Consider the following 12,243-nt stretch of genomic DNA (forward strand, 5'->3'; position numbering starts at 1 on the left):
CTGTAATTATTCTCAGCTGCTACTCCGTATATTTTCCTTAGATGATTACACTTTCTGAGCAATAAATGTACTATATTATATAATTATGACCAATTTAACAAGCATCAGCATGATTACTGCTGACAGACATCCACTGGGATTGCTTTAAATATTAAATCCCAAAGGCCAGTAAGTAGAAATGTGTAATAACCCCGCCTCCAATCAGGAAGATATAAATCAACAAATGTGCTGCTTCTAACAGACTTCCTGCACCTCAAATTCATCCTCTCATCCTACAGCTCCTCCCTCTTCCTTAGTAAGAAATCATTTTTCAATTTGCTTATCTCCTCCCAGTCCTACAATCCCCATCATCTCTTTGACACTTTTAACACCCTCCTTCACCCCTTCTTTCTCCCATCGTCTCTCACTGTGACTGACTTTGGCACCTTCTTCTCTTCCATCAAAAATCTCTTATCTCCCCTCAGCAGCCATTTTCCTACTCCCATCCAGGGGCAAACGCAGGATTTTCAGAAGGGGGTTTCCAGAGGGGCGGAGCAAAGCACGGAGATGGACACTTAGGTGACCCAGTATATGCTGGGTCAGTTAAAGTACTATAGATAGACCAAATGTATATAAATAATAATAATAAATAAATATATATATATATACATACACACATAACAGCAGTGTAGACCCCTAGGTATAGCAATGTATTGGGGCCCCTACCGATCCTCCAGCAGTAGGGGTGGGGGGTGCTGTGAGCGGAAGCTTTGATGTCCCGCGGGTGGTAGGAGGAATTATATCAACCGCTCAGCATGTAGGGCTCAGTAATTTCCACTAATTACCCCTTTACTGCACAGATGGTTTGAGATGAGGTGGGAGAAGGGGGCATTGGGCTGAATGAGGGGGTCCCAATACATAACTTCCAGGATGGTAGAGGTTGTTTAATACGCAGAGGAGGGGTGTTTAGTGGAGTGGGCTTATTATTCATAATTTTCTGGTGGGAGGACAGCTTGCTTGACTGCAGATATCTCTAGTTCCCGGAACTAGATTTTTTAGCTTTTAATGGAATTAAAAACTAGAGTATCCCCCCTACCAAATGGTACTGGGGACTAGGGGATCAGAGTTCAGAAGGCAGAGCAATCCGCCAACGAGTATATAAAACTACATACCAGGTGTGTGGAGCTGGAGCAGTAACCAGCTGCTTGAAGGCTGATATATCTGGTTCTGGGCACTGCAGAGACCAGCTTCTAGTGTCCCCAAAAGGGGAAGAGTCCCAGCTTTTGGAATATACCCTCAGAAAAACTCTAAGTCAGACAGAAACTGAAATATCTGACTGGGGAGAGCAATTAACAGGCTTGGATGGGGACCACTGCTTTGAAGTCAGATATCTCCAGTTCTCCAGGGCCGATTTTTAAAATTCTTGTACCCATGGAAAGAGGGGACCCTCAGCTTTCAGACTAGGGCCCTCAGATTCCTAGGGGGTTTCCAAGTACTCAGAAACCCCCCCTGCGTGCGCTACTGCCATCCCCTGCATCCACTCCTTCAATTTATCCTCTCTCTCTCCCTGCCACCTGCCCAGGAACATCTTTGACAATCTGGCTTTTACCAACTGTACTCCAAAAAACTACCCTGGTCAAAGTCACAATGACCTAGCTACGACCAAATCCAGGAGCTACTTCTCTTTACTCATTCTCCTGGAGTTCTCTGTGGCCTTCAACATTGTTGATCATATTCTACTCCTTCGCACCCGTCATACCATTGGCATCTTTAACACCATCCTCACCTGATTCTCCACCTACCACACCAACCACTCCTTCTTTGTGTCTGCCTCGGACTCCACCTAACTCCTTTCCATCCTTCATGTTGACATCTCACAGGGTTGTATCCTTGGCCCCCTACTCTTCTCCCTGTACACCTCTTCCCTGTTAGAACTCATCAATTCTCTTGACCTGCAATATCCATCTATACCAACGACTCACAACTGTACCTCTATTCTCCTGACCTCTCCCCTTCTGTCATCTCTCAGGTTTCCGGCTGCTTCTCCACCATCTCCACCTGGATGTCTGAGCTCTCTCAGAAGCTCAACATGGTCAAAACCTAACTGATCACCTTCCTCCCATCCGGGGTCTCCATCACCCCAGATTTCTGTTCATTACAGTGTACCCATACTGCACATAAACAGTTCACCTGGTGGCTCGCCTCATCCTCTTGCCCAAGCTCAGTCTCACTACAGTGCTCCTCACCCAGCCATAGCTAGCTATCTACCTACCTTTCATCAGGTTCCCACTTGACTTGCTCATGCCTTATGTCTTCTTCTTCTCTAAACTTCCCATAGAGTGTAATCTCCTAGGAGCACGGTCTTCCTCATCTCGTGCTCTCAGCCCTCTCCTCTTGCACTTTATTTAATGCCCTCTGCCTACTTGTAGAGGCTTATCCCATCTGGCAGCTCATAAATTAATAGTCATACCATCGCTATCAATGATATGTCCCTACCTTAGCTGTACACCTGGTTACCAACTGCATTGTGCACTGAGATCTGTGGTGCTTATTGTTAATTGTGTCCTATAATGCTCGGTTTTGTCCTAATCTGTTATACTTTTTGCCTATGTATGGTACTGCAGACCCCGTTTGGTGCTATATAAATAAATTGTAATAATAATATTAATAATAAAAGCATTAATTCACTAAATTAATTAATTTAGTGGCAAAACCCATTTATAAATGCTTCATTCTGTTATCACAATTATTGTACTGTTTGTACCCTAGTGATCCTCGCTATGTAGGCTGCGCCATGCAGCGACACGTGGAATTGTCACATACACCATCATTCGGGCGTGTTATTCAATAGATGCTGTAATGTCTTTATTGTAGATAAGATGCAAATGTATTTGTATCTAGTAACCTTATTTCCTATTAAAAAGGTGTGTACATATTACACCTCTATGGTCTTTGCTGTTGGTGGTCACCATTGAAGACGATGAGTAACCAAACTACGGTGACCACTTTTGTTAATCTTGGCTTCTCACCTTTCCCAGAAGTCTGGCTATCATACATTGTCTTCTTTCTCTTTGTTTATCTGTTCACGCGATGGGTAATGGGGCAGTTGTCTACATTGTGTGCTCAGACCATGCTCTCCACTCCCCCATGTACTTCTTCCTATGCAAATTGTCCATTCTGGTGTCATGGGATAAAACAATTTTGTTTCTTGGATGCACCATACAGATGTTCTTCTTCCTCTTCTTGGAAACCACAAAGTGTCTTCTCCTGGTCAATATGACATCTGACCCAGTGTTCGAAGTGAAATTTTTAAGGTGGGGGTATAGAAAAAGTGAAGGACGATGCTATGCGTGCTCAGAAAAAGGGGTGTGGCCACTTAAAAGGGGCGTGTCATTTACCTCTTATATACATAATGCAACACAATAGTAGACCCCCTTATACTTTCCCCTTAAATTGAGCCAAAATTCACGTCTACCACAGGAACATGGACCGCGGGGAAGCAGGGTTGGGAGTACTTTTGGGGAGATTGGGGTGCAGGTTTAATAATAAAGTTTACCAGACTTGTGTCATGGAGATTCACTGCGCACACCTCGGCAGGCTTACAGCGACAGCAGGGAGAAGAGCCAGCACACTCCATGTTGGCTCCTGGCAGCAGCAGGGAAGAGATCCGGGCGCAACCCACCAGGGTACCCAGCGGCGGCAGTAAGATAGGGTTGGTGGGGGTCTGGCGTTTCCGTTGTGTGTGACAGATGGCCATGCGGCTGGATGGAAGCGCACAACGTCTGTGAACCACAGTGTGCAGCTGCTTGCTTCTCCTGGGAGAGCAGTACTTCTTGCTTGGCACCGCTTGGCAGATAAGTTCTTCAGCAGACAGCGAGCGACTTTCGCCCGGGGAGCAGCGACTCTTGCAGCGGGGAGGCAGGATGTGTTGGAAAGCTTCAGCGGGACTGCTCCATACAACTTTCGGCAGCAGTAAGAGACTAAGCGCACGGCACCCTATGTGGGCTACAGCTCCCATCAGGGTTCGGGTAGGTTAGCAGCATCTTGTAAGTGCAGCAGGCTGGCCACTTCCACTGCCTCCTGCTGCACACTTTTTTAATTAATAAAAATCTCTTCCGGGTCTGTGGTCGAAGAAGTGGCGGTATGACAAACCGCTGTATACCGGCCCACTTTGACCACTGATCTGACCATTACACAACTATCTGAGGACTGCTCTTCTACAGTTTCATGATGATCAAGCAGAGGTGCTGCCACCTGTGTGCTGTAGCGTGGTCCTCCGGCGTGGTTCTTTCTATAGGACAGACAAACTTTATCTTTATGCTGCTCTACTGTGGTTCTGAATGTCATTGACCACTATACTGCGACATACCACAGACCCAAAGCTGGCATGCTCAAAGACCTACCTGAGTGAGATTGCACAGCTTCTTTTATGTACATGTGTGAACCCAATCCAGTACTCTATTACATTTCCCTGCTGGCATGAGTGACTGATTGAGTAAAATTAACTGTAAAATTACAGTAGCATTATCTTTACATTTGTAAAATAATTCCTATAACAAAATGGGGAACGATATATTAAGGTCCGTAAAGCCATTGAAGACCATTATTTATGTCTTTATTCTTTTTACTCGTAATTCATGAAACATCAACATTTTACGCAGAGCTCATAAACCTGGAACATCTCCATCACATTACAAATATATAAAGGTTTTTTAATAGCTTATGATGCTTCCTTACACTTCCCAACGCAGGTATGTAACATAAATAATTGACCCAATTTAGGTATAAGACGTCACACCTTCCACTCCAAAGTAAGTAGCCTGATGTTATCTATGAGGCCAATCAGACATAGGGAGACTGGAGAGCACCGTGAGGTGTAGCTTTAGTAGGGCCATGAACTTATGACTATGGAACACTCCTTCTGATGTAGGTAGCTCATCTTTATTCTTTGAAAATATTTCTTGTGGTGTCTAATTTAGCTCTTTGACCTTAAATAATCTCTTGTGTTCATTGATGGCTTCAGGAGGATGATGTTGCACTTGGGGCCAAATATAAAGCACAAAAGACCAAAACTGGACAGTAATATGGCAAATATCTCACTGGCAACAACGTATTTGCCCTTAGTGCTGAGATAGGCTGGAATGAAAGTAGCCCAGACGCTAAGGAAGGTCAGCATGCTGAAGGTGATGTATTTGGCCTCATTGAAGCTGTCCGGTAAGTCTCTAGCCAGAAAGGCAACAACTAAACTGATTGAGGCCAAGAATCCTAAGTATCCTATGGTGCAGTAGAACATGATGACGGAACCCTCGTTACATTCCATGAGGATGATGCCACTTAAGAGATGATAATTGGGCTCAAGAAATGGCGGAAACCTGACCAGCCACACCAGGATAATAATTAACTGGACACAGTTTGAAGTGAGGACAATTAGAAGGGCTGTCTGGAAACCAATCCATACCCTTATATTGCTGCCAGGTCTGGTGGCTTTAAAGGCAATGACAACAATGATGGTCTTGGCCAAGATGCAGGAGATACACAGAGAGAAGGTGATCCCAAAGAGAGCTTGCCTGATGGTGCAGGTCAGTCTTAATGGGCGGCCGATGAACGCCAAGGAGCAGAGGAAGCAGAACATCAGGGACAGTAGGAGGAGGTAGCTGAGGTTGCGGTTATTCGCTTTCACCACTGCAGTGTCCCGAAACTTTAGGAACACCCACAGTACCATCACTGTGACCAAAGAGAAGATCGTGGAGAAGGATGCCATCACCAATCCCAAGGGTTCCCCATAGGAGAGGAATTCAATTACCTTGGGAATGCATTTGGTTCTTTCATTATTTGACCACTCGTCTTCTGGACATATGAAGCAAGCCGTAGAATCTGCAAAATAATATTTAGCATAGTAAGATCTGTACTGCTTCACGCATCCATTTTCATCCCCTAATTTACTTGCACTAGGAGAACTACAGTAAAGGCTTTTTTTACTTGCTGTGTATTTGGAAATCAATACTTTTATCTGTGATGCACCAACCCCCTCTGCTGCCTACCCTCACTGCCAGCCTGACAGACTACTCAACAGTGCCACAAAACCACACTGGATGATCCCTCCTACAATGCCACACTGTCAACCTGGCTGATCACTCCCACAGTGCCACACCACCAACCTGGCTGATCCCTCCCACAGTGCTGCACCACCAACCTGGCTGATCCCTCCCACAGTGCCACACTGCCAACCTGGCTGATCCCTCCCACAGTGCCACACTGCCAACCTGGCTGATCCTCTCCCACAGTGCCACACTGTCAACCGGCTGATCGCTCCCACAGTGCCACACTGTCAACCTGGCTAATTACTCCGACAGTGCCACAGCACCAACCTGGCTGATCACTTCCACAGTGCCACACCACCAACCTGGCTAATCACTTCCACAGTGTTACATCACCAACCTGGCTGATCCAGCCCACAGTGCTTACCTGGCTGATCTTTACCACAATTGAATCAATTTATTAAATGTGTAATGTGTCAGTATAGAGAGTGGGAGTTATACTCACTTGTTCGGTTGGAAATCATCCCCTCCGGGCACAGAACACAGTCAAAGCAGCAGACCGGCTCACCCCTCCGCGGCGTCATCCTGTAGCCAGGACGGCAGCTATGACTGCAGATTGATACTGGAACCTGGGATAACAAACAGAACACATACACTATCTGTGCTTCCCTCTGATTTTCATAATGCTTAGACTAAGGCATTTAAGTGTCTAGTATTCAGTAATAAATCCATGGACATAACAAAACATAATGTATATGCATGATACTAGCATGTGTACAGAAATTCACCTTTCCTGGCCCTCCAGCCCAGAAGATGGCGCTGTCATTGATGGAGAATCCCTGACTGGCGCTGACAGTCCCGACTTTCACATACTGACCCATGTTATCTTGCAGGCGCCAGTTCAGAATATCAAAGTAGCCGTTGATGTCACCGTTAGCATCAAATGACACTTCTTCCCCGGCAGTGGTCACAAAATGGACTCTTCTCAAGTAATAAAGAAGCTGATATAGAAATATATTACCAGTTGTTATCTCACAGCGAGGAATAAACTGATGGAGACCACAACAGCTTTCGTTAACCAATTATAACCTACAGAGAATTATGGTGTAGGGCTGACGCTAACCCCAGATACTGGATTCCTCATATACTGTATACACAATTTAGTCATCACAATTGATAAGATATTACTTTATTTTGGGGAGGGGGAGCAGGAGGTGCACATTCCATTATGAGGCAAAGGTATTTAGAATATATACATATAAAAAAATCAGGATATATATATATATATATATATATATATATATATATATAGCACTAACGGCTGGTTGTACAGTATCAAGCTTAAAAAGTGATACAGTGGAGAGTGATAAACAGACAGCCAATTAGCTCCAAACTGCCATGTTACAGGATGGGTTTGAAAAAGGACAGGTAGGAGCTGATTGGCGGGTTGTTGCTCACTCTCCACTTTATCACTTTTTGAAGCTTGATACATCTGGCCTTAAATAAGTCTTTCATTCACCCATGCATAGGCCTATAGCAAATACTAATGCATACCTCCCAACAGTCCCGATTTTATCAGGACAGTCCCGATTGTCAGGGCCTGTCCCGATGTCCCACCCGCGGGCGGCAGTGTCCCGCGGTGTGGGGGGGCTGTTGGGAGTCCCCCCTGTCAGCTGCTAAGCAGCTTGGAATAAACGCTGTGCGCCTGCGCACAGCGTCTATTCCCGCAGCCAGGGGGCTGGGGGCATGGCTAGAGGCTCACAGAGCCTCTGGGTCATGCCCCCATAGCGGCAAAATGGGGGCGTGGCCTCGCGGAAGAGCCGCGAGTATAGGCCACGCCCCCAAATTAGGCCACGCCCCCGAAAAATTCAACGCGCCTCCGGCGCGCAGGAGCACCGTCCCGACTGAAGAGCTCCAATAGTTGGGAGGTATGCTAATGTGACTACAATTATCTGGATGCACATTTCTGCATTCCCGGGGGTGCAAAGTCCCATGGCCCGGTCATGCAGGAGCCCAGGAATTTTGTACCTCAACCTCGACCATATGTGAGGCACAGCCATGCTTACATCAGAGTCTAGCGGACTGATATTCACAACACGTGTAGTCATCGTTCCTCCTAAGTGCCAGCACCCACTATTACTAATGAATGCCGGGTGTGGACTAAATGCCAAAACATCCATTCGCAGCCTATGGGGCGACACCCACATCATTCGATGGTTGCCGACCATTGAATAATGTGGTGCGCACACGCATAGCTAAATGACTCTCAGGTCCCTTAGATTTGCGTGCACCCTCGACATGAACAGGACGGGCAGCTGAGATCTGGTGATGTCAGTTGCCCGCCCCCGCGTCACCAGGCAATTTACATGGGAACGCCCAGCATTTTCATGGGAACGCCCATGAAATGCTGGGAGCTCCCATGGGCGAAACCCCCGGCCCGCCGCCCCATGCCTCCCCCGCCGCCCCATGCCTCCCCCGCCGCCCCTTGCCCCCCTCCGCCGCTCCCCGCCTGCAGTCTTAGGTGCGTGCGCCTGGCAAAACATTGGTCCTCCATGCGTCCAAATGAACCAGAATACCCCCCTATGGCTATTCCCTCCTTGAATTAAACACATGGTGCCTTCTCTTCATTACATTATTCCAAATTGCCATGTGGCTCTACTCAACAGTGCCTATTGGAGATTGCCTGTTCCATGCTCTTGTTAAGGCTATTATTGGACTTGCTTTGATTTGCAAGACACCGGACAGTAAGGAAAACAGATTACTCCGGACCATCCTGAAGTCAGGGCAACTGTTCTGAGTCCAGAGTATACCTAATTGACCATGGGTAGTGTGATGACCTAACCAGGAGTCCATCCATCATGAATGGGGACTTACTACCTTGGATGTCCAGTGCTGCAAGCCAAGATGGGTATGTGTGGCCAAAGTTACATGTGGTTAAAATGGTGGCATGGCACATTTGCCGACTTTTAGGCTAAACTTCTGGGAGAGGGCAGCCAGCTGGAGCAAATAGTGGGTGGAGCTGTATGAGCTTGACCATATAAGGGCAGGGCTGGAGGGGGGGAATTAAAAGGAGCCGGTGAGTGGGGGCATGGCACGTGCTATTGTGTCATAGTGGCCACTCTCCCCAGTATTATAGGCATTGCACAGCGGGGGGGGGGGGGGTGAGGCAATGACACGATTCACATCCTTTGGTCCCCAATGCTCCGAAGGGGACCGGAGGCTGGGGCCATTGTGGGGGACTTGACCACCTTTTTAGGGGGTTTGAAGGTGGGTGGACCCAATTTTCAGGAGCCTCCCGGGTTGTTCCGGGAGCGTAGGCTAATATGAGGCATGGGTATACAGTAGCTAATTCATAGCTGCAGTGATTGGAGTTCAATGGGAACATGCACAAGGAGGGATCTCAGTTGGGCTTGGAAGATACTTCAGATGCTTTTCAGTTTCCCGTGAGAGTCATAGACATGTGCCCATACTGGGTCTGGCATATTATTATTATTATAATTTTATTTATAAGGTGCCACAAGTGTTTCCCAGCGCCGTACAAAGGAACAATACAGGGAGACAAAGCTTGGCATAACATTGAATAAATAACAAGAATACAGTACAAATAAAGAGCGCCACAGTTCAATACACATTACAGCTTGGATATAAGTAGTGAGGACTCAATCAACATACAACTAGAGGCTTGATGCCAATGATGAAGATGAGTATGCGGACAAAGATGGTCACTGAGTGTTGGAGTATAGGAGAGCTGTGAGTGACATGTGAAGAGAAGAGGGCTTTGACAACAGGAGGGAAGAGGGCCCTGCTCAGAGGAGCTTACAATCTAGTAGGAAGGGGAGACATACAGATTACAAGAGGTGCAAGCGAGGGGGTGGTGGTTAGATAGCAGGATGTAAACAGGCAAGGGGTCGGAGAACCAGCTGGTTTATGCAGTGGAAGGGTACGCTTTGATGAATAGGTGAGTTTTCAGTGCCCGTTTGAAGCTTTGCAAGGTCGGGGAGAGTCTAATGGAGCGAGGGAGTGCATTCCACTGAAGGGGTGCAGCACGGGCAAAGTCCTGTACTCTAGCATGGGAAGCAGTGATCAGGGTGGAGGAGAGACGACAGTCGTCAGCTGACCGTAGAGGGTGGGAGGGTGTATGAATGGAGATGAGGTTAGAGATATATGGAGCAATGGAATTAGAGATGGCCCTGTATACAGGGCCGTCTTTCCCATTGGGCACGATGGGCAGTTGCCCGGGGGCCCTAGGACCTAGGGGCCCCTGGCCCAGCCCAATGGGAAAGATGGTGGCCGGGGTCCGGGAATCCGCTCACCCTCGCTGGGGGATCCGGGCAGGGGGATCAGGGCGGTGGCGGTAGCTAGAAGCCTGATTCGGCGAAGCTCTATTTGCCGGCGGGGCGGGAAGCGCTGTTGCATTCGAATAGACTGGCCGGACGCTGATTGACTGAATTCAGAAAATCAGCATTCGGCCAGTCTTTGAAAAGGCAACAGCGCTTCCCACCCCGCCGGCAAATAGCGCTTCACCTCCTAGCTAGCAGTGAATTTAATTTCGGGGGTCCGTGTGCCGGGGTTCTGATCACCCTCACTGGGTGATCCGGCAGGGGGATCAGGGCATCGGTGTCGGTAGCTAGGAGCCCGAAGCGGCGAAGCGCTATTTGCCGGCAGGGGGGGCGAGAAGCGCTGCTGCATTTAAAATGACTGGCTGAATGCTGATTGGCTGAATTCAGCCAATCAGCATCCGGCCAGTCTTTTCAAATTCAACAGCGCTTCCCGCCCCCGCCGACAAATAGTGCTTCGCCGCTTCGGGCTCCTAGCTACCGCCACCGCCGCCCTGATCCCCTTCCCCAGCGAGGATGGTCGGATCCCCGCCACCCAGCCACCATCTTTCCCATTAGCGCTATTTGCCGGTGGGGCGGGAAGCGGAGTTGCATTTGAAAAGACTGGCCGAACGCTGATTGGCTGAATTCAGCCAATCAGCGTCTGGCCAGTCTTTTCAAATGCAACAGCGCTTCCCGCCCGCCAGTTAATAGCGCTTTGCCACTTCAGGGCAGGCTCCTAGCTACCGCCGCTGCCCTGATCCCGCTGCCCGGATCCCCCAGCGAAGATGATCGGATCCCCGGCCGCCGGAAGCTGACTGGCTGCCGCACGGAGCCAGAGAGGTGAGGGTTGGGGAGGTGACTGTGGGCTCCTGGGCAAACTAATTTGGGGGGGGGGGGGTGGGTCCAGTGAACTAGGTTGCCCAGGGGCCCTTCCTAATGTTAAGACGGCCCTGCCTGTATGTGAGTGTGAGGTGTTTGAAGAGGATTCTGTAGGGGAATGGAAGCCAGTGCAGATTTTGCTGAAGGGGAGTAGCAGAGTTAGAGCGGCGGGAGAGGAAGATAAGCCTGGCATAATGGGTTTCTCATCTTCCCCCTAGATTACATAGCTGGATTTCTTATGTGTCCTCAGCAGACCTCACCTCATAATAGTCATCTGGCATCACAGCTGGAAGAATTTACCTGCCAAGGTTTAATATCATGTTTATCAGCACAAGACTTCCCAGCGAAGGGTCCTTTGCCAGGTTCACAGGTCAGCAGGTTGTGGAGAGCGTGAGCTATGGCGTAGAGAGCGCTGTGGGCCATATACACGGCTTGTGACGTTGGGTCATTGTACTCCTTGATGTCATCTGTTACCAGCTTCTCCATCCCTGTACAAGTCCGGCTGCCTGGGCCTACACCAGATACTACGCTGCTATTGGACTCAACCCCAGCCCACCTGCAATTAAATAACATCTCCCAATACTGCTGGATGGAGAGCATCCTGGGATATGTGGAGGGGTTGACAGTCTGGAGGAAGTTGGAAAAGTGTGGAAGGATTTTCCGTTTTTTTGCAATCCCGATGCTGCCGTTGAGAATGTCCCAAAACTGCTTTTGCTGGAATATCGGTGTGGTGAACCATGCTTCAGTGCCAATCCACACTTTTCCTAAGAGATTTTTTTGAAGGACCTCCACAAATATCATGTCAACCTCAGCAGGGGAACAGTAGAGGAAGATCACGGTGGCTGTTGATCTGCGGACCTTTTCTATGGTCGCCGGGAGGACCTCTCTGCTTTGAACGTAGTCCACTGTTTCAAAAAATGATATACAAATCCCGTTCCTGGTTGCCTCACGTTTGAGGGTTGTAGCCGCTTGCAGGAAATAGTCTAGTAAGGAAATAAATATCCCTATCCAGGTCCAGCCAAATCTCA

General features: G+C 48.3%; 1 protein-coding gene across 1 annotated transcript; it reads right to left on the reverse strand.

Moving 5' to 3' along the window:
* Window positions 1-4,668: 4,668 nt before the first annotated feature.
* On the reverse strand, window positions 4,669-6,734 carry LOC146036516 (vomeronasal type-2 receptor 26-like). The gene is made up of 2 exons (XM_083160497.1): window positions 6,523-6,734; window positions 4,669-5,853 (listed from the first exon to the last, which is right to left on the reverse strand). Exons 1-2 carry the CDS (start codon window positions 6,599-6,601, stop codon window positions 4,955-4,957), a joined length of 978 nt encoding a protein of 325 aa, XP_083016623.1. The 5' UTR covers window positions 6,602-6,734; the 3' UTR covers window positions 4,669-4,954.
* Window positions 6,735-12,243: the final 5,509 nt, after the last annotated feature.

The sequence above is a fragment of the Crinia signifera genome, chromosome 9 (assembly GCF_055691185.1).
Source record: "Crinia signifera chromosome 9, ASM5569118v1, whole genome shotgun sequence".
Classification (NCBI taxonomy): domain Eukaryota; kingdom Metazoa; phylum Chordata; class Amphibia; order Anura; family Myobatrachidae; genus Crinia; species Crinia signifera.